Source organism: Corvus brachyrhynchos, unplaced genomic scaffold (assembly GCF_000691975.1).
Source record: "Corvus brachyrhynchos isolate BGI_N302 unplaced genomic scaffold, ASM69197v1 scaffold246, whole genome shotgun sequence".
NCBI classification, from domain to species: domain Eukaryota; kingdom Metazoa; phylum Chordata; class Aves; order Passeriformes; family Corvidae; genus Corvus; species Corvus brachyrhynchos.
The window spans coordinates 2,684,261-2,706,836 of NW_008238447.1; the positions used below are offsets into that span (position 1 = coordinate 2,684,261).

At 39.1% G+C, this 22,576-nt stretch overlaps 1 protein-coding gene across 2 annotated transcripts in view; it reads right to left on the reverse strand.

The window, feature by feature from the left end:
* The window catches only part of LOC103617309 (phosphatidylinositol 4-phosphate 3-kinase C2 domain-containing subunit gamma), a 77,578-nt gene that overhangs the window by 43,986 nt on the left and 11,016 nt on the right, over positions 1 to 22,576 (reverse strand). For both annotated transcript variants that reach the window (XM_008635590.2, XM_017736717.1), the window contains exons 7-8: positions 9,211 to 9,367; positions 5,408 to 5,517 (exon numbers count right to left, since the gene is read on the reverse strand). In XM_008635590.2, coding sequence (XP_008633812.2) covers positions 5,408 to 5,517; positions 9,211 to 9,367 — 267 coding nt within the window. The remainder of the gene's footprint in view (positions 1 to 5,407; positions 5,518 to 9,210; positions 9,368 to 22,576) is intronic.

Genomic DNA, 22,576 nt, shown 5'->3' on the forward strand with positions numbered 1-22,576 from the left:
CTTTCCCTAAAGCTGGTTCCTAACTATGCACAGAGCAATGGGGTACATCAAACCCATGTGTCTTATCTTTTGGAGATCTTGCAGTTTATTTCTGGCCTGGATTAGTTCAGTGACCCAGTTTATCACATTGTGGTACCTGATTCCCCCTTCTGCTAGCATTTTAAAAGTTCATCCTGAGGACCAGTGGTGGAAGCTTCTCCTTGAACTCTCCCAGATCCCCATACACCTTTTTATCTCTACAGCCACATTAAGCTTAGCAGTAGTTGAAAGAAGTAAGGTCATGGGTATTCTTTGTAAAAATCCTCCTCTTGCTCCCTGGCCATTACCACCTTTGCCTGTGACCAAAGCTGGCTCTGCCTTCACAAAGATGACAAAAAGTTTATTATTTATTTCAGAGCTCTACTAGCCCAAGCTGCATAGAAAATTAGTGCCTGATGGTCTAGAGATAGCTAAACTAAGTGAACAATACAAAGGGCATTAAAAGGACAGGTTAATCAGAAGAAAACAGGAAACTGTCATTAACTAGAGTAATATTAGCAGTGAATCCAAATATTGCCAACACAGTTTTCAGAGAGAAAAATTCTGTTTTCCACATGACAATAACTGTTTACCATGCAGATTGGTGTCTGACCTACTTCTCAGAAAAGAAAGTTAAATATCTGGGATTATTGGAAAGAAATGGCTTTCTGCTTTCCACCTGCTGAATTGACTTTGAATTTCAGATTTGGCTTCAGTCTTTCTACAGAGCTGTCAAATTACAGTATCAGGTAAAACATGAACAGACTGGCTGGCTGCTTGTGTAAAAGGAGATGGATGGAAAGTTTGGCTAATATTTTCAAGAGTGACTAGTGGTAGCTGGAGACTCGAGTTTTAGGAAGCAGACATTTCTTATGGGGCAGGTATATCCCATAAGAGGGCTGATTCTTAGATTTTTCTGGACACACCAGCCTTTATACACAGCAGATAAAATCATTATTACTGACTAGTTATTAAGATCTTAGTCTTGGTGGATATTTCTTTATCATTCATGATGGTATGCTGCTTCTCATTTCCATCTAGGCCAGAAAATCATTTAGAGTATAATAAAATCTATTTTCATGGGATTCTCAGATGTTAGTGAACATTGTTTCATTTATATTCCACATTTCCATCCATGAATTTATAAAGCTCCATTTTAAAACAAGTTGGGTAGTACGTCCCCATACTCTTAACAGACTTTTGCAGAATATTACTGCTTTCATCAACAGACTGAATTCCTCAAAAATCATTAATTCAAGGAGGAAGTCTGCCTTCTGCTCCTTTGGAGCACATACACCACAATCTTGACAAACTACTTGAACACCACTGAAATAAAGTTTAGCACCATAGTTTGCTCCATTCCCTTTCAGATGCCACCAACTTTCACCATGTTTCACCTGTTTGGGAAATTTCTTGCTGAAATATTTGCAGCCACCTGAGAAACAGAGATTGGCTGATCAGTTTGAGATCAGTGTCATGTTTTGAAAGGAGTTACTGTGGATTGTCCAGCTTGAAAACTGCTGGCATTTGTGGTTTGGAGTGGATATGTTCGACGTGAGCAACAACAGGTATCTAAAAAATGAGTCCATTAATAAATAAAGACAGCAGCTGACCCAAGCAGCACCCCCTCAATCAGGCTGCTGAAGATATGCAATGTGCTCCCCTGGTAATTGTCAGATCCATCCTGCATCTCTTATTCATGGGTTTCTATGAGTGGGTTAGATTGCACAACGCGATCAATTGAAATCAACTCCATTCATTGCATTAGGCTAACTTTATGCTCTTTAAACCAATTTTAAATATACATCCCTGTGCAGGCACGTTAAAAATATCAGGCAGTCTGCCACATCATGCTGACATTTGAAGACATCTGCAGAAAACCATAAAGAAAATTTATATCCAGAGGTAAGATGGGTTTCTGACAAAACTGTGTTGTCAGGGGAAGAGGAGAGGAGGGAGGGGTAAGGATCAAATTGAGTTTCAGGGATCAAACTGAGTTCAGGGCAGATGCTGGAGAGACAACGATGTTTCATTTGGCAGTAGGTGCACAGGACTGACAAGGAAACACAGAAACTCTTGTTTAACTCTCAACTGGTGCATTGTTTATCCACGATGTGAGGGTGGGACCTTCCAGAGGGCTGGAAGCTGTGAGACTCAACGCTGCTGCTCATCAGCTCGTAACAGGGAACTGACCCCATGTCAGAAGAGCTGCACACAAATGAGACCACAGACTGCTGCACATGACTTAAATCAAGAATGAGACCAAAGGAATTCAGTAAAACACAGAATGTTTTATGAGCCTGAAAGGGGTCAGTACTTTACAGTCCAAACTCTGACACAATTGTTCTGCTGGCCAAAGAGGTGACGGCAAAGAACAAATTAACATTGTTCTGCCAGGAGTATTTGTGACATCATTCATCATTTCATGTTGGTTTTAAACAACAGTAGGGCCAATGTCAGTGTTATGGCTAAACCAAACTCAGAAAATTGCTAAAAGCAACCCATTTCTACAGAAACACAGGGAAATACTGTTCTCCTATTTCCACTAGCAGCAGATTGGGATTTTCAGTAGATATATTATATGATTGAATCTGAAAGATTACAATAACTACCTTGTACTTAGAACAAGAAACAACTTTCTGTTGGCAACATTTAACATTCTGATGACTGCAGTCTTAGTCTAGAAAAGAACTTTTAAAAATCAGTGAAGTGTTTTTGGAAGCAATTATGGAGAAAAAGGAGCTACAAATTATGAGGGATTTGAGAACTACCAGAAGTTGTGCTAATAATCAGAACTTCCAATTTCCTTGTCTTTCTAAGGGCAGCTTGAAAAATAGATACAGGAACAAGCTGGAGATTGACCATGAAAAGTATGTAACTGGATTTTTTTCTCATATCTATATTTTGTATAACAAGGACATAAGGACTAAAGATGATGTAGATAGCACAAAGCTCACAAAAATCTCAATATATTAACATTCCCAAAGCCAGGTTGGAAAGTGTTTTTGCAGAGGCACAGTCTCTGCATAGATCCGAGTATCAGGCCATGCCAAAGTCTTCATTTTGAAAAGTTCCTGGATACAATTTCCAAAGTAAAATCCTACTAGACATGAGGCTTGATATTCTCCCCATGTTCAAATATGTTGAAATGCTAATAAATTTTTTTAATCACCACAAATAATGTTCAAATGAATAGAAATTAGAATAAAGGAGAAAAAAAGCTCCAAAAGAAATTAGATCCATGGAAATTCATGAACTAATGTAAAGGGATTTTCTTCTTGCAAATGAGCATATATAATAAAAACACATCCTAAGAATATTAATGAATAAAATATGCACTCTAGCAATATCTGTCCCTTCTACGTGATGTAATGATCTCCATGGACAATGACAAACCTTCAGCATTTTGAAGGAAATTGGAACAACAGCTCTGAGTTCGCAGAACGCATTTTAGGAGAAAATGCAGTTTCAAATAACAGAGCCCACAGCACAACTGCTTTGTTGGTGTGCAAGAACTGAGTGGAACTTCCACTCTGACAGCCTTCATTTCCTTTACACCATCTCTAAGAAGAAATCTAAGGGGAAGAAGGACATGCTGGTCTCTGAGTCCTACCTATAGTCTCTGTGAGCTGAACAGGATTTCCTAAGCCTAACACAAACCTCTACCAGGCAACAAAGCACACCAGCTCTTCTTCCAAAACAGTGTTGGCCTTATTCCACATGCTTTGGCTGAGGAAGACTGCAGGTGAATTCCCACTCTGAAGTCCCTAGCCCTCAAAAGAAAGAGCGTGGAGATACGGCTCTGTCCTGAACCAAGTCTTCATCCTCCCAGCTAAGCAAGGCTGCAACCCTAACTGACTCAGCTGAAAACTGATCCTTTCCACCTCCAGAGGGATACCAGCTCTGAGCCTTGCATGATACTGATGCAATTTTCACTCTAAAGACTCAGATTCCCCTGCTTGTTTTGTATATCCCAGCCCTTTTCCACTAACTAAACGACCTGCGTATTTTACCCATGAGAGACAGACACAACCACCCAAACTATTTGACAGAATCAAGACTTTAATTAGAAACTGCATGTTTCCTATTTGAAGTGGAAATATAAGTCTGTAATTTGGGAATATGTGAAATTTTAAAGAAAAGGATAAGGTAGGAGTTGATGGTAAATGTGAAGCTGTAATTAAATTTTAAAATATAACAGTCTTGCTAAGAGGCAATAGTGAAAGAATATGAAAAAAACAAGTGTTGCAGGAGAAGGAACTCAGTGCTATGCTGTGTGTAAAGTCATGGAACAATAGTTTTGTTTGACAAGTTCGTCCCTTTTTTTTTTTCAAAGAAAGGTCATCCTTAAAGTCTCTCTCTGTCCCAGCCTTCTCCAAACTTTGTTTCCTCAGATTGTAGCAGATTCTAGTACACATAACTAGCAAAAGTTAGACACGTAAACAGCAAAATGTTAATTTCCCAAAACTTTCACAAGGCCAGAAGAGTCTGGGTCGCTTTGCATGGATAGAGGGTGCCCAGGGCGCACAAATTCATAGTCCTTGGGAAATGATGGTGCTGCTCAGGACAGACTCTGACAGGGAGATTTGGTCCCATGCAGTGCCTAGAATTACAAAGTAGGTTTCCAGTCCCAGGTAAGTCTCCACTCATTCCATCTACAGCATCATCACATCAACAGCTGGAATTATAGGTAATGCCGGGGCTTGACCTGAAAGATCACGACTGAGGGCTTTAGACTGACTTTATGCACATCAGCTGCAGCTCCTCATCACTAATCCCCAGTCATTATCACAAACAGGTGAAATGTTTCATCATCCTAACAGAAATGAAGCTTTAAATGTTTAAATGAATATTCACTCACAAGGCTTTTCTGTGATTGATCTGTTAGTTGTTTAAAAGCAAGAATCAGCACTGTTTTGCAGATGGAGACACTACAACTAGCAAAGGGAAAGTAACTTCTCTGAGGCAACACAGAAGGTCAAAAGGGGAAGAGAAAAAGGAATAAAGTGCAGAAATTGAAGGCTCTCATTCAGACCATTGACAAGCTGAACCTCTTTAAGCAGCCCAAATCCATTTACATGTAGCTGCTGCATTTAAAAACACAGAGAAAACCCAACTAGATACAAATCAGGATGGTTTTGCCATGAAAGCCTAAGAAATCTCCAGGTGCTGAGTAAGTGACTCAAGTGTACCACAAATGCACAACTGTTTCTTCCAGAAATTAGAGGAAATTCGTTATAACATGCATAAGGAATGACTTTTTAAAAGTAAACCTGTGAAGACAAATTATTCTTTTGTGTAATTTCCCTGATTACACCTTCTTAACACAAGAGAAAAATTGCATCATGCCTGAAGAAGACAAGGTTTCTGGATTATATTTTGGTTTTACCTTGTAAAGTAGCTTGTAGCCTGGAGATCTGAGTCCTGAGGACGGAGGTTATCGTACACATATTTCAGATCCTGGATGCTGTTTAGCTCAGGCAATCCTGCATGCAGCATCTAAAAGTAAAGAAATGTTAGGTCATTAGTCCACTGTTCTACTGAAAAGAAATTTAAATGAAATGGGCCTAAGTGAGAAAAGAAAGGTTTTACACCAAAACATCTTGTAAAACAGCTTTGCTGATCTGAAAAGTGGTTCTGATGCTAGAGCAATGCCTGGAATAATAAAGTGAATATATTGCATTGTAAACCTTCACACCGAGGCACCTGAAAGGGGCATGGGTCAGAATCAACGATCCATTTTAGTTATTCATTTTCTCTTCAGATACCATACCTTCAAGGTGTGCATTGCTAAGCCTCCTTCAGAGCCTTCTAATGGTGATAAAGGGAAGGTGACCAAATTCAGCCACCTGAACAGTAGTAACCACATTTCTGTTGTGCTCACAGTGTTGTATTAGCCCTAATTCAATTTAGCGCAACGTCACCCTCTCATTTGTAACTCCCGGTTCCACCATCACTACCCTGGACTCCTCCTGCAAAGGGATCACAGATTCATTCCCTTTACAGTCAGAGGAGGAGAAAAGGTTCTTCAGACACTGATTCATGGCAGGAGCCCTGAGGTGGGCAGAGAGAACTGCCCTCTGGAGGAGGTATCGCTGTCTGTCGATGAGGAGCACAACTGTTCTAGTTAGTTGGCCAGATTAGATTAGAGAAACAAATAGTGCCAATATTCCCACTGCAAAGTAAAAACCTGAGGAGATTAGACAGCTGACTGTGTCCAATTGCCCACACAGCTCTCTCCAGGCATTTTCAAATGTCAACAACAACAACAACATTTCCTCACTTCAAAACTTACTGATTTTTCCTCAACAATCACAGCAAGCTGGGAGTGATGCTTTTTATTGTGTGTAATGCAGAAAAACATTACTCCTTCACATTGCTCAGAAGGAAATGTATCTGAATTTGCAGTCACTGCTGTGTATTCTTCATTGATGTTTATGTCTAGCTCAGAAAGACCCATTGAGTTTTTCAAGTAACAGCAAAGAAAAAAGGAAGCACTGATTTTATTTTAAGGTTATTTCTTCAAAAATTCTCAATATTTCTACATTTTCTTTTTGACATCTTGCTCAGCCCTGTTCTAAGATACCACTGGACAGTCAGATTGCTGTCTACACAGAGTTTTGGCTGGCAAGGAACAGAGAGGCAGAAAGCTCAATGAAGTGAATTAAAGTGAGTTGACAGCAGGGACAATAACAATATCCAGCACTGAAGGACGCTCAGTGCTGTTTATCAATATACCTTCATCCCATTTATAAAAGATGATAACAACTCCTGCCCCCTTGAAATTTCTGATCACAGTGGAGGCAAGTGGATTAATTACTTGCTCTCTAGCATCATCCCTAAGATCCTTTTAATAATTTTCTATATGAAAAAATCTTTATAACATAATGGAGTTTGCATTTCTTTAAACTAGTCAGAAGGTGTTTGTGTCCTGCCATCACCCCCTTTATAATAGTTCACATCAAATCTTTAATGAGAGAAAAGGTGATGAACTACAGGCATTTACACAGCTGAACTCAGCCAGCAGACTCTTGGGTCTCCCACAGATGTTTCTGTTTTTGAAAGTGATGGAAACTTCATGGATTATTTCTTACTCCCAGTAGCAAATGTCAGTACAGCTTTAGAAACATGCTGCTCACCACCAAGAAATAATATTAATTCCCAAACTGGGCCAAAAATCCCTCAATTTGTTCATAATCATGTTTTCTGGAAACCACCAATTGTCAGTGGTCACCAAGGGTACAGTTTACTATTCTGTGAGGTATTACCTTTTTTAGAAACAGTCTTACTGTTAAGCATCTGAGAAAACAGAACACGGGAGTAGAATTAAAGATTAATGATACAGATTTCCAAACAGTGAGAGAAATCTTAGACTGTCACTGGTACAAACAAGCAGTGGTTAGTTAATCTTATCCCTCCATGATGACATCTGAAATTCTGTATGGAAATGAATTCAAAGTGGAAGTTCACAGTCTACTTATTTTTTCCAGAAATGGCCCATGGAACTGAAGTATTTTGATGTTTACAGTTTCTGACCAACATCCCACTTCAAGTGCAGAAATAGACTCACCTTTCCAAACATTACTGGCAAAATCAAGGTGTTCCCAAACTGGTCTTGTTTGTTTAATTCCTTTTGCTATGAAGAGCTCGTCGAAGGGGTGTGAGTGTGCTGCCAGTCATTTTTCAATTATGAAGTGCAACACAACTGACTGAGCTGCAGCCCATGGACAAATATTAAGACAAATCTGGATGCTGACTTTTAGCTCAGCTCTATTACCTCTGCTACAAGATCAGCAGAAACAAAAGATGCAGCATGTCCTGAATGCAGACAAACCTGAGCTGCGGCCAGGCAGAGATCATTATTTCAGAGCTCTTGCTAGGAGCATTTTCCTAACATGCTCTATTATCCCAGAGTAATCTAACATCATTATCTCTGCTGCTTGCAGAAAGAGGGACTGCCCTGGGGACAAGGAGATGGGCAGGAGATGGGCTTTATTTGCACCACACAGTTTTAGGCAACCTGTTCAGAAATGTAGGGATTACTGCTGTGGATGGGAGAAGTGGGGTGGTCCTGAGCTTTCTAGAGGCTCTCTAACTTGGACAGGATCTCCTACAACCGCACTCTGCACTGCTTCCAGGGTGAAACTGTGCTTTATGATGGGAATGTAGTTTTGTTGCACCTTTGTGACTACCTAGCAGCAAGCTCAAGGGATCTGGAGCAATCCTTCCTGTTCCGTATTAGGGAATCTCTCACTGAATCACTGCATGAGAATCCATGGACAAGATGGAAGAGGCAAGATGAGAGATTTCTTCCATTTCTCTCGCCCTTCTCCACTGCATAAGTTGGAGATGATAAAGTAGTGTTAACTGAGCAACATTTTGGCTCAGCAGGAGCTCTGTTTATAAGGCCACGAAGACTTTTTCAGGCACAGACCACTCCCCTAGGTCATGGGGGCCCTGCATATAAATTTTGGATTGGTATCTTAGCCAAGCATCTTAGCAAGTATTTCTTAATGTAACATTCTCCTTGTACCCATGAAGGGGAAAATCATTAACCTCTCGCACACAAGTAAATAGAGGCATAAATCAGATATGGAATTTGCCATAGCACATGAATTAGTAGGAGTACTTAAAGATAACAGCTCCTAGAGCTCTTAAAACTCTAAACAAAAGAATTTTTAAACCTGTGTCAATATGGGCAGTTCTCTCTCGTTCCTATGCTTGCCATCCTGAGAAGGGACTGTGGAAATGTGCAACCCCCCCATTCTAAAGGCATTGTTGTAGTGCACTGCTGCTAAGTACTGTCAGATCACCCACCCTGTGAAATATTTACCTTACTTTGTCTTGTAAACACAAACAGGAATGGTAAATGAAGACTAAGGAAAAGGGCTGAGTGAAATTCCTGAATGTAAAACTTTTACCCAGCTTCTTTTGCAGTTTTCTGCTCTTTTGTAAAAAATAATGCATTATGAAATGGAAAAACACCAAGCAGCTTAGTTTTCCTTTTCTCAGAAATCAATACTGAAAGTGGGCAGTTTTCTTGCACAGGAAGTGGAGCACTAACGTTATCAACTGTGCACCTGACAATCTTCAAATCAGGGTGCTACTGGAGAGCAGTACAGCAGAGAAGTGGTAAAAGGGAAGAGAATCCCAGAGGAAAATGATTTTTGGTTTCATCCTCAAGCTTCTTACCATCTCTATCAGGTTCAGGAGTAGCTGGCTGTGTTTCCTGACAATATTATAAGCTCGACAACAAAGCTCCACAAACTCGTGAAAACGCTGTGGGTTTTTTCCACCCTCTGTTATGAAATACTCCATCTCTGATGTGAATATGAAGGGAGCTCGGTCCCTGCAAAAGAGAGCAATTACATGAGAAATTTCACTGAAAATAGCTAATCATGCAGGACAGTTAATATTTGTAACTCATTATTCACATTTGTGTTTTTCAATATTACCTTCCTCATTATTCCATCTCTCCCTTTCTCAGTGTGAAAATCTCTATTGCTCTGACTAATTGGGGCAGAGTGAGACTTTACAGAAAGTTTCCTAGTGAGAAATCCAACAACTGAACAAGTGTTTTCTTCTGGCTCTTCTTTGCTTTTCTTTTTAAACCCTCATTGCTTTAATTTCTTGACTCCAGCCTGAAAGTGAATCTGGAAACAAGTTCTCCCTTGGTATTGAAATATTTAAAAGTTGTTCTCAAAGAGGGTGGGTTATAAATATCAACTCTCTACTAGGCAAGAAGGGAATTTAAGAAAAAACCCTACACCTCCACAATCCAACAACAACTACAAACCCCCAAGCTATGATGCTACCATTAAATATACACCATCCTGAAGAGTTGTTTCTGACTCAAGTTAAAACAGAATATAAATACATTGTCTTGTTTTTTCTACAGTTGCTCTGTGTTCACCCTTGGGTAAATGAGGTGCAGAATCTGACAACACGGCTTGCCTTTTTTTCTTATCACTAGCAGAGTTTGTGGCTATGGCATGCTATTGCAGAAGAAAACAGATTAGCCAGGCTTCTCCTAACAATCCTATCATTCAATAGTTTGAGAAAGGCCTGATAAACTGCATCCTCACACAGAAAAACCTACTGCAGTGATTTCTCATCACAACTGTGTACACAGAGCCATGTAAACAGATTAGAGGGCTCTATTCCAAGGCAATATACACTGTGTGTTAACCCCTAATTCAAAATAAATTTAAATAAACTCAATGTTCTTGGTAAGTTCAAATGCAGAAACAAATTTTAGGAAGTCTATTTCTTGCTAAAACCTCAAACATGGGCTGAATCAACCCATTGCTTCCTGATGGATAAATAAATGAGAAAGATGAGCTCTCCTGGGAGTTTTCCTCATCTTCCCATAAAAGTGCCTGCCTTATGTTACTGCAGAAAGAAAAACAAGTTGTCATGAGATTATAGGCACAGCTGGAAGTTTTAGTCACAAAAATTGCTCAGGTGGCCGTCCCACTTTTATGTTTGGAAATGGCAGCTAACTTTGAATCCAGACCTCCCATGGTTGTCATTCACCTCCAAACAGTCCAGGCCATTAGGGTGGGGTTTTAAAAAAACATATTACTGAATTTCAGCAAGGTAGTACTAGGCATGATGAAGGTCCTCAATAGAAATTCTTTCCCTCCACAGTTTTCTGTGTGACGAAGATGGGAGTTAACAGAGTGAGGGTTATATTAAAGTGTGACTGTTACACAGTTATTGTATAGTTTTGTGCTGTAGATCTCCAAGATTTACAAACCTGCGTCTACTACTGATGTCTGAGAGCCCAGGTTTTCCCAGAACCTTCTTTCACTCATTCATTCATTCATTTATCTTCTAGCTTATTTTTCATCAGTGGTATTTAAAATAGACATTAAGTATTAAATAAATTGATACAATTAGAATAATGCAATTCAATTGGTTGAAGCCCATAGAAAAGAGAGAGACAGAGAAAATTAGCAACGTTAACATCTTGATGTATATGTGGGCAGAAGGCCAATCTAAATCCTGATCTGAAAGCATTTTAGCATCTCAAGAATGTCTTAACTCCAAATTTGTACTTGGGCTAAAATATTCCGAGTCAAAACTACTGCTATAAATATGAGGCATTTTGTTCAGAGTTCATATTTGATTTCTGATGTCCAACTGCATCAAGAGACACAATTTCACTATGAAAACACAGCCCTTTCTGAGCTAGTCCAAGTCTCCCACATTGAGCTACTGGAGCTGAAAATAGATCCTGCAATCAGAAATTACTTTACTGGAAGAAATATGGTATTTAACACTGCTGGGTTGGGCCATGGGCCAACTTTTCCATAATGTAAAGACCGCAACATTAATCAATTCTCTTACTGTTGTCACTAAAGGATCTATGTGAACACAAAATGGATATTTTATTATTTACATTATTTATAGATTAATTTGACTGGTAAGACAACTGAAAGCAGTTTTACAAGGTTCTTAAATTTCTTGGTATCTTTTGTGAGTATGTTTTAGGGTGTTAGGCCAGTCCTCCCTTGTCAACCTGCAAAATATGGTGTAGGAATTTGACTTCTCCTGTTCTGTGTAAGGTCTTTTGTTATTAGAGCCTCTCCCACGAGGGAAACCCTGCAACCCCTGGATGCTGAGGCTCCAGTAAGTAAGCTGGCTGTTCACAAAGGGAACACTTGGCAATGTAAATTAAAAAAAATTAAAAAAACCCTCACATAAAGCCAATTTAGAATATGAGAAACAAGACCCACTAGAAGGAACAACACAGCCATTTCTCACAATAGCATTATAAAATAAAGTTTCAGTGGGAGGAGACGCTTACTCACTAAACAGAACACAAAGGATTCTGAAAAACCAATTGACAGGGTGAATGTCTGTGTATAGATGCAAAATGTTCCTTGCTGCTTTCACAAACTCCTTTGGAAAATAAGAATGTAGACGGGAAAATTGTCCAGCAAAATGACAAACAGCCAAGTCCAGTCACCGTCCATCATGGTGGTAAAATTTACATCAGCAAACAACAGAGGCTGTTTTAGCCTCCAGAAGGAGAAAAGCAATGCGTGCCCTGTTGTTGCATGTACCATGCCCCGTGCAAATGAACCTCACCCTGGGGCACAGGCTGCGTTTCTGAATTTAAACCAGGACATCTCCGACTGGCAGCCTTCTCCAGGGCAGATAGCCACGATCCCATTCCATGCTGGCACTTATTCAGAAGGCAGGCAATGCATCCAAAGGCCTGGTAAGAACAGCTTTCATTTGGACCTACAACTATCACACAGCTTGCTCACATGAACTTATCTTAAAGTTCCAAACATCAAATACTTCTTACCCCAGAACACCCTCAAGATCAGCCAAGGCCTGTAACACTTTATATGCATAAGATATTTGGTGACCAATGACTGTGTCACAGCCAATGGGAAGAGCCCCCTGGCCCAAAATCTGTATTGATACAACTTGCTGCCTCCATCAAATTGAAGAAATGCCTGGTATCTGTTTAGAAAAACTGGTATGATGAAGTACCTCCAAGTAAAAGCCTTTTACCGTATCTCTGTAGAACAAAAGCCTTTTTTTTTTTTTATTTCTGGTGTGCTAAAGAAATATGGAATTGAAGCATTGTTGAATGACCTCGATTGTGTAATTATGATGTCTGGTACCATTATTTTTAGAAAAGAAAAGCCTCCCTGAGAGAACTAGTGTGGCTTGAGATTGACCAAAGATGTACAGCCAATAAACCTCCCAAAATCATTAAAGCTCCCTTTCCACAGCTTGCCTACTCTTTTCTTTCCTTTTTTCTTTTTCCCCCACTAAAGCCCTAGATGAGATTAATGAACTCTTTGGTTTTATAGTAGAAATCGGTCAAAAAGGCAATACTCTTGTTTATGACAGTCTGATTGCAGTCCTGGACTTTAAAGACCTATACTTTACTGTGGCTGTTACAAAAGAGTTTACACAAGCCATTCAGTGAGAAACAAGGCTACTTTATGAGGGTTTTATTCTTTTTTTTGTTTTTTGCTTTTAGAGATTTAAGATTTTCATGGGAACGTGTTTTGCAGTTCCTCTGGAGATTACAAATGTTTGGATGATAAATCATGAGAGGGAAGAAAGAAAGGAAACCTCAAGCAAATGAAGAGCTTATCATGCAATAATAAACTTGGTCTGGGGTGATGGGAACATCTACTGGGACTTCACTGTGGGCTAGAATTATGCTGAATTCCTAGAAAACCAGTAAGAGTGTCAGGATTTGTTATGAAACACTAAATGTAAGCTGATTAACAAAGCTTGTAAGGTCAACAATGGTTTCAGTTTTTCCTACTCTGAATCTCACGGTACAGAACATTTAGGAATGATACACAGACTTCTTTTTATATTAAGTAGGAAAAGCATATGAGATAACCAGCAACAAATGACCTTTGCTCTGATCCAATCTAAACTTCCCAATAGTGCACTTAGGTGAAAGTGCAAGTCACACACATTAATGCAGTGAGATCAAACCCGTTGTAGTCCAAGTTTTCACATGGACAGTGTGTGAGAAACCACATAGAACTCTTTGCAATTTAAAAATCAGCTGCTCAACAGCAAAAACCCTCTTACATTCCCTGACTGCTTTAAAACCATTTTGGCTGAGTCGAGAGTGACTGATAATATTCAGCATGACTATGGGGAATTTAGATGTATCCAATAAAATAGGAAAAGCTTTTAGGGAGTACTTGACTGCTGACATCCTTTGCAGCAAAAGCCAAAACCTTATTGAAGAACACGAAATAAATGAACATGAGTGCTTATTTCTCTAAAGCCAAGTGAAAATATTTAATCACAGTAATCATATACATTTGTAGACAGTAAAAACCCATAAGCAATGGCACTCCTTTTATATATTAAATAATGAAACAGGGAAAAACCGCACAACACAATTTATCTCCAGCAAACATGAAATATGCCTGGACCACAAGACATACTCCATTTTTCTTCTTATCAGGACAAGACCATAAAGATGCTTCTGGCATTCTTATTTTGCCTATTCTCAAAGATTTTTATGATAGAGTTCTTCTCCAACCTCCCTATCAAATTTCTGTTCTAGGATGTCCCCTCACAGCATTTTTTTCCCTAATGCCTCATCTAAATCTTGCTGTGCTTTCATCTTATTAATTCTTGCTCTTTCCTAACAGAACTTGAAGATCCCATCTTCTTTACAGCAGCCCCTAAAGCATTTGCAGACTATTACTCTGTCTTTCCTCAATCTTCTGTAGACAACTACTTCCACTTTTTCTCACAAGTCTTGTATTTTGGATGTCCGATGATTTTAATTGCCTTTTTCTGGACTCCTTTAATGTCTCTGGGCTCCTTATCTCCATCTTTCTGAATGTAAAATGTTAAAAATATTCCAGGTGAACTTTTCCCGGTGCAAAGTGAAACAAAAGGATTACTTCAAATTTCAAGCTTTTCTAACCAATATCTTATCATCAACTCATATTTGGCTGTGGTAAAACTCCCAGATCCCTTTCTAAAAAACTGCTCATCCAAACTTTCACCACAACCAAAACCTTGTAGAAAGGGCCTCTACCAAAAAACGAACGAACACATTCTCTATCCCATCATGCTGGTTACTAATGAAAATACTGAAAGATGCCATATATAAAGATGTTCCACTTAGTATTCATTAGCTCACACCCTGCCAAAACTTGAAAGAAGTCACAGAACTGGAGTAAGTCAGCAGTGCCACCATGATGTTGGTGGCACTTGCCTGTGAGGAGAGGCTTAGGAACGTGGGCTTGTTTACCCAGGAGATGAAAGGTTTTCAAGAGGCCAAAGGGGATTTTCTTTTCTCTGCAAGAGGCTCTAACACAGATGGATCCAGACATGCATAAGAGAGAAAACTGAAACAGCTGAAGTTCTGACTTGCCATAAGAAAAAAAGAACTAAAACAAAACCCCTTCACTATGAGGAAAAGTAAATATTGAAACAGGTTGCCTTGGAAGATTATCCTGGGAGGTTTTAAGATTTAGCTGGACACAGCCTTGGATAAACTGGTCTGAATTTAGTTCTGACCTCATTTCCATAACAGAGAAAGATTTCTGAATGTCCTGAGCATCCTTGGCTTGAGTAAACTACGTCCTGGACATTCAAATATTGCATCTAATAATTTTTACCTACATTATTTAACTAAATGACCAGGCCTATACCAGGTAACATGGTTTTCACTCTATATTGTGCCATTTCTGCTGCTGCTTGAGATATCTACTGCAAGAAAAGACTTCAAACTACACATCTGAAGTCTCATTTCTGATTGCATTTTTACCCACGGTATTTCTTACATTAACATCTACCTTCAGAGGCAGAAACATTAAGCTAGAAAGAATCTCCTGAATTCCTTAGGTAGATGAGGATAGTTCTTAAACTATTACAGTCTTATTTATTCATTAAGTTAGTTCTTCTTTTATGTATATCACGTTTGCTAATATTCTTTTTTACTATCACAGCCTCAGTGTTAGCTCATCAGTAAAATCACTGTGTTGAACATACTCACTATTTTGATCAGCCATAAAAGAAGCATTTCACACACTGTCTTGTCCTATTCTGAAAGATTTTTGTGTTCCTGTCAGTAACTGAATTGGTTGCATCGAGATTTAATCATGTTTAATGGATGTAGTGGAAAACAAGCTGTAATCCTCTCCTAAGGTAAGGGCTCTGATTCACCATTCTGTTAACATCGAGTTTTCCCCTGTAAACTGAGTCAGAGTAGCTACTCATTTGTGCCCCTTTGCCTGCACAAAGTGCAAGGGAATGTCACTTAACAAAAATCTCTTTCATTGTGGGCCAATTGAAGCTCGTGTGTGGGTAAATCATGGAGGTTTGATCACACCTGGTCCCCTAGGATTACTGTGCTGACAGTGCAGGTAACAGGACTGTCTAAGCTGAGCTTAGGCACGGTTACAGTTCCTAGGATAGACCCAGCGTTTGCAGTGTGCTGCCACCGGGACCCACCTGGAACCCTCCCATGGAACAAGGAACTTGGCAAGATTCATAATGGGAACACAGAAACTAGCTGGAGGCATCTGTGGATGGATTTCACTCTGGCTGCAGTGCCCAGCCTCTGCTGTGAGCTCTAGTTCTGCCGCAGCCCGAGCACAGAATTTATTCACTTATGTCACAGCACTTCAACCACTCCGTGCAGTTAGCTGATGGTGTACTTTGGAAGATTCCTAAGAAGATCCTCCCTGAAAGAAGATCTGCTCTGCTCTAGGAACACGCTTGTCTTGAATGGTTTCAGACATTGTCCTGTTGCAACCACTGAGTGGTTAGGAAGCACCCCTGTGTCCAGCTAAGGCCCCTCCTGAGCTGAGCTGGGCTTCTCTATTCCAACAGCCACACACAAAGCAGCCTGCACTCAGTCACCAGCAGACAGACTGCAAAACAACATCGAGGTGGAGTTAAATCCTTTCTACACTTCACGTTCAATACCCATATCTGACAGTGCTCAGTGCAGCATTCCTGATGCCTTACACCATTTTGTAAGACTATCAGATTTTCTGTGTTTGTTAGAGTTTATTACTAGCCCTATTGATAAACCACTTGGGAGTTAATTTACAAGGAGATTGGAGCAATTCCTCTTGTTAACAGAGATTGTTGGACAATTGCTTTTTGTGTCCTGACTGACCCTCAGCAGTTGAAAAGATTCTAAAACTGAGACCTAAAATGTGCCTCAAAAGAAACAGAACAAGTAGGGTTATATGCCCTACCCATGGAATATTCAACTAACAGGTCTTTTCAGTATGAGATGGATATTTAGAAAACACAGTAATAGATGGCTGCAGGGCATTTGTATATCACCAGGCAAAATAGAGAAATAAACCAGTGATGAAGAAATTGAATTGCAAATAAATTCCTTGGGGCAGGGGATGAAATTCTACATGAATTAAATATATCAGTATGCTTTCCAGTTAAGGATGAAGGACAAAGGCGTAGTGTGCAGAACAAGCAAAAAAAAAAAAAAATAGAAGACCAAGAAACAGAGATTAATTTAAAAGTGCTTGATGTATACTTGACTGTGTATGAGAACAGCTTCCCCTGAATATAAATGTACATCTGAATGCGTGTGAGAACAGCTCCCTCGAACATAAAAACGTGTGTACAGAAAGCTTTCAGAGAAAGGCATGATAAAATGCAATGTTTCTGATGGGAGCAGGGAAGAGAAAATACACATCTCTATAAACAGTTACACTTTGAAAAGGATAACAAATAAAACCATAATCAAAATGGACAGTGACCATGATGTCTTTTCCCCCTTTTATTTCTGTTTTATTGTTAAACTTCCGATCTCTAGAGCCATCTCCTACAAAAAAACACAGGGTGGCTAATGGAATGAGAAGGAGGGAAAAGGAGAGAGGAGAGGAACTTGATAGGAAGTCACTTAAATACCTCATGTGTAGCCAATCTCCCAAAGCAGAGGGAATTCTGCTGATGGCTCTGGAAGCATCAGGCAACTTCTCCGGCCCACATGATTGTTAACAGGAATACATGATAACTCCTTCAAGAAAGTGAAGTCAGAAAAGCATTTTATGCCACCCTAGGAGTGAAGGAAAAGCCAAGAAGGATACTGAGAGTTGCAGCAGACAAGAGCTGGGTTCCAGGAAACTCAGTGCAGCAGAACAAGGCTCTCGCATGAACAGAACTGGACACGGTCAAATCCACGCAGACACTCCATGGGAAAAACAGTGCCTCCCTTAACTGAGTATTTGGAAAAGGATAACTAAAAGCCTGCAGGTACAAAATGGACAGTGAACATAATTTACTCTGATTTCAAGAAGGTTTAGCTGGTTTCCCTCCACAAGAGGTTATTACTGCAAAAAAACCAAAACCAAACAAACAAAAAAACCAAAAAACAATGAAAAAGGGAAAACTATGATCCAGGTTCAATAATTAGAGAAAGCACCAGGCCAGCAAGAATAAACCCCTGCTCCTCAGGGTAAAGACAACAGAAGTGCATCTGAACCCCCTGACTGCAGTTTGTGCTCTTCATGTGTTCTCAGACTCAGCTTGTGCTTTTGCTGCTAAATTTGGGGCAACTAGAGGCATCTGACTTCCAAAAGTGATGGACTTCTTCCCTGATAAATTCAAGCCCTTTTAGGCCTTGTCACCTTGGAGATGACAATCTTTCACCTACAGGTCTTTATGAGCATTTCCCCTTTTATTCTTTACGTGTATGACAGTCTTTAAACATCCGTGTAATCTTATTAAGATCATTTGGGCTACTAAGGTGCTTTAAATAATGAAATTAAATCCTTCCAGGGTTTCAGTCAGAGATTTTTGGAGGGTGGCATGCAGGAAGTGCTGAAAGTGAATAGTGACAAAGAATTAGGAGTTACCATTTCAAAGAAACGAATAAACCCAGATCCATCATGTCAGAAAAATAACTACAAACTGCAGAGTATGAATTCATAATGAGATATACTGAAAATTCCTAATGAAATCTTTCAACATCTAATTCAGGTTGATTCAAGTTTTCATGCACAAATTTAGAACACAAAAAGTGATTATACTTTTAAGTTTTTACTTTCAAGTGATTATACTTTTAAGTTTTACTTTCAAGTTTTAGACTCTATATGAGTAATATAAATAAAATTTTTAAAGGGTAAAAAGAAAAAAAGTAAAATGTGTAATTCTCAAATTCTTCTTTCTTCCTCTTTTTTCTTCTTTTTAGAAAAAAAGAGAACAAATGTAGGTACAATACAGTCAAAAAATGCAGATACAACTTATTTTTCCATGTCCATATGCCAACATTTTTGTTTTAGAAATACTTGAAATGAAAGCTTTTTTTTTTTAATAAACACTTCTAGTGAGACAGTAACACATATTTTAGGTTATTAACACTCAAAATGAAATGTGTAACTTTAAAAATAAAAAGAGGCACTTCTACGTTTCTATATACTCAGATGTTCTGAAATACTTCTCAGTATAATAAAACACCAACCTAGGAACAAAATGTGGGAAACATAATTTTCCCATATTTTTGAAACTTCCCTAATAACTGGAATTTCCCAATGGAATACTTAGGCTGCCTCTAGTAATTAACTTTGTAGAAGAAAACCAGCTTAGCAGATTTAAATTCTGGGAAAACCATGCCAAGACCCAGGATTAGTTTGGCAAAGAGACAAGAGGGTCTCTGTGATTCAGATCAGGGAAGAGAAAAGGCCAGTGAGTGCTGGATGTAATCAGGATGACTGGATATTTAAAGAAAAGAATGGACACTGATGTCATCAAAAGGTGGATTTAGAGTGTGCCATGAGCTGCACTACTTCATGTCTTGCCACCAAGTCTCACACTCCACAACACTGACTGAAAAATTATAGATGACAGTGCTGGAAGTGGGGAGGATGTGACTGCTGAATTTTGGATTAGTTGAGTTAGCACAGGGTTTAAATAAATCTCTTACTGCTTAATTCACCGGGGAAGGAATGTTCAAAAGGAGCTGGTCAGAACCGAAAGGAAGGAAACAAAGGCAAGGGAAGCATGGCAGGTACAACCATGAGCCAGACTCCTTCTTCCAAACCACTGCGTGACTGATTTAGTCCTGGATGATTATCTGGATAACATTACACCTATTTAAGTTGGAGTGGGTCTAAGATGATTACCACAGGACACTCAATAGATGAAGAATAAGACAGTTATATGAAGAAATTAAGCAAGAAATATTTCTTCATACAGTTTGAAGCGTACCTGCAGACTTGCCTGTTTTAGGGAATGCAGGGTCAAAAGTGGAGGCTGGGTTAGAGAATGAAAGGAGCATTTTATTACTGCTAATAAAACATATCATTCAGTGTGATATTTAAAAAAAAAAACCAAAACAACAGAAAGAAGAGATAATGGAATCTCATGGTTCAGTAGGAAAGTTCCCTATGGGACTTTGGGAACAATTCTTCTGCTAAGCTCTTTTATTATGCTATTGGTTAGATATATCATAAGTCTCCCTCCAACAGTTCTGAAATATTAGCTCTAGATCCAAGGAAAGACAAGTTATTAGTACTATTTAAAGTATTTACTTCACTGTGAAGGCACATGTAGAGAGAAAGTTCCTGATTCCTCTTCCCTCAAATCAAGAAGACCTGATTTTTGACTTGGAATCAAAACCAAGCAGATTTATTGGATATCATTTAAAGATGAGGGCAGGAATCAGAAAAGTTTACTAATCCCCTTTTAAGGTCTTATCTAATCAGGAATGCAAAAGTGAGCATGACTGGATGAATCATGTCAGCTTTGAAAGGTTCTCCGAAGACTCATACTGGATGTGACAGAAAGAGCTGCAGCCCACGTGTGTGAGTCCCTGAGCTGCCAAAGCACTCCTTGCACTGCACTTCCATCAGAAGAAGGACTCCACATGCAGGATACTGCAGAGGACCTATCCTCAGGAAGTTTTATGAGGAATTAGGTTTTTGTGATGGCAAAAAGCGCTCCCTGAGAACAGGAAATGGACAACTGTGGCACTCAGCTTGCGAAGTTCTGTAAGGAATGATTGCTTTAAACACTTACTCCCTTCGTGTAAGCCTTCATTGATCTGCACAGATTTCATTTTATACTCACACAAAAACGTTTGTATGTGTGTCAATCCCAAGTATAGGGATTTGCATCATGCTCTGCATTCTTTAAAGCTCCTGTAGAACCTCAGAGATGTATGTAGAATAACTACTGTACAACCTCCCCAAGGGTCATCACTTAATAATTCTTAGGTTTGGTAGCATTATGCTGCTGTTTTTTCAACATTATTTTAGAGTATGATATTCTGGGAGTGCAAAAAACTCAAGTAAAAATCTAATAAGAACTCAAATACAAGTACAATATAAGACCTGTTAAAGAAACCAGAGGCAAAACCTGTTTCAGGACTTGCCCTGTGGGAATGAGTAGACACAAACAGCACCAAGAGCTTCAAATTTTGAGAGAACCAGAAATTTGTGACGTGTAAAGATGTGATATCCCTGTGTTCCAAATAGTGTTACATTTCATGAAGGCGCACACAGCTCATAAGAACAATAGTCATTAATACAGTATCACTAGTTCATTAATGCTGTGTCTGCTCAGCTGCATGGAGCTTGAGGAAAACAATGATTACCCCACGGTGTTTGCAACCTGCTCTGAGGTGGGAGACCCAATTTTCCTAAGGAATCATGAGGGCAGCCCATGAATGGAGGTCCTAAATGTGTGATTTTAGTCTGCAGTTTAAAAGCAAAATGCTGCATTGAGAAACAGGAGAAGAGGCTGCTGGTTTTGGAAGTGACTATATTTTAAGTTTTCATGGACTTAATAAGAAGGTGTAGTATAACCGAGCTGTAAAACAGTAACATTAATATCTATTACTGCCACTACATTACTTAAATTTGTTTGCTGTGTCCCCTCTTATATTTGCTTCATCCAGTTGTTCACTCAACTAGCTAGTTCTTTGCTTATGTAAAATTGCTACTCAAGGAAGTTCCTGCTAGGTTCCAATAGGAGCTTTGCTGTAGAGAAGGATGCAGCACTTGACAAGGAGCGTGCATGAGTATGTTTTTATTACTCTGTTCTGCTTTATTCTTTCCACAGCAAATAAGTAGGATTAAGGGTGCATATCTTGAATGATGGATGATAATTCTAAGTGCTGCAACTAAATCTTTTGACTGCCTGACTTAGAAGTACTTATTATCCTCATCAGCTTCCCTCGTGTCAATGCTCCCATGCTGTTATGTCTGTCTAACACACTGAGGTAGTCTAGAGCAGGCAAAGGCCAGCTTAACAAAAAAACCAAACCAAACCAAAACAAAAAACAAACAAAAAAAAACCCCACCAAAAAAAACAGAAAGAAAAAAAAGAAGAAAATTAGCTCAAACTTAATTCTGATACTTGTTCTGGAAATTATTAGGAAACACAGAGGAAAGACATACACTACTCATCTTGTCACTAAAAGGGATCATTCATCCATTCTTTACTCTGCTATAACAGCTCCTTTGTGTTTTGGACATACTGGCATTATCCTATCCTTATTGCATTTCAATTCATTCCTTCAGGGTATGTTCACATTAGGAACTTGGATACATGACCACTCTCTTTTATTTATTCTTATCATGGCATAGTTGCATCACACATGCAAAGGTAAATCAGATATTTGCAAAACAACCCCTAGCTCAGTGTAGTTTGATGTGTAACTTCAAAAGATAATGAAAAAGTTTGCAAATTTACCCACAGAGGCATAATTTAATTATTCTCCATGTCTATTTGGAAAATTTGGTTCCTTCTCTGAATATGGAAAAAAAGTTGTCAGATAGATATATGGATTTGGATCCATTTTAGGAAGCCTCCTCTGCTAGGAAAAAAAAGGCAATGGACATCAGAATTCTTCTGGCATAGGCCAGTCTTCTATTCTGGTCACTACTGAACTGCATCATTCAAATTCCTGACCAAACAAGGATTTACATTTTTCTTTTACACTGAAAAGGGATCTCCAACTTTTAATTCCTCATCTTTTAATTCCTTTTCCAGTCCTTCCTACATTTTTTAGAAGTTTCTAGAAACAACAAAAATAAGTTTTGGAAAATACAGGAAGAAA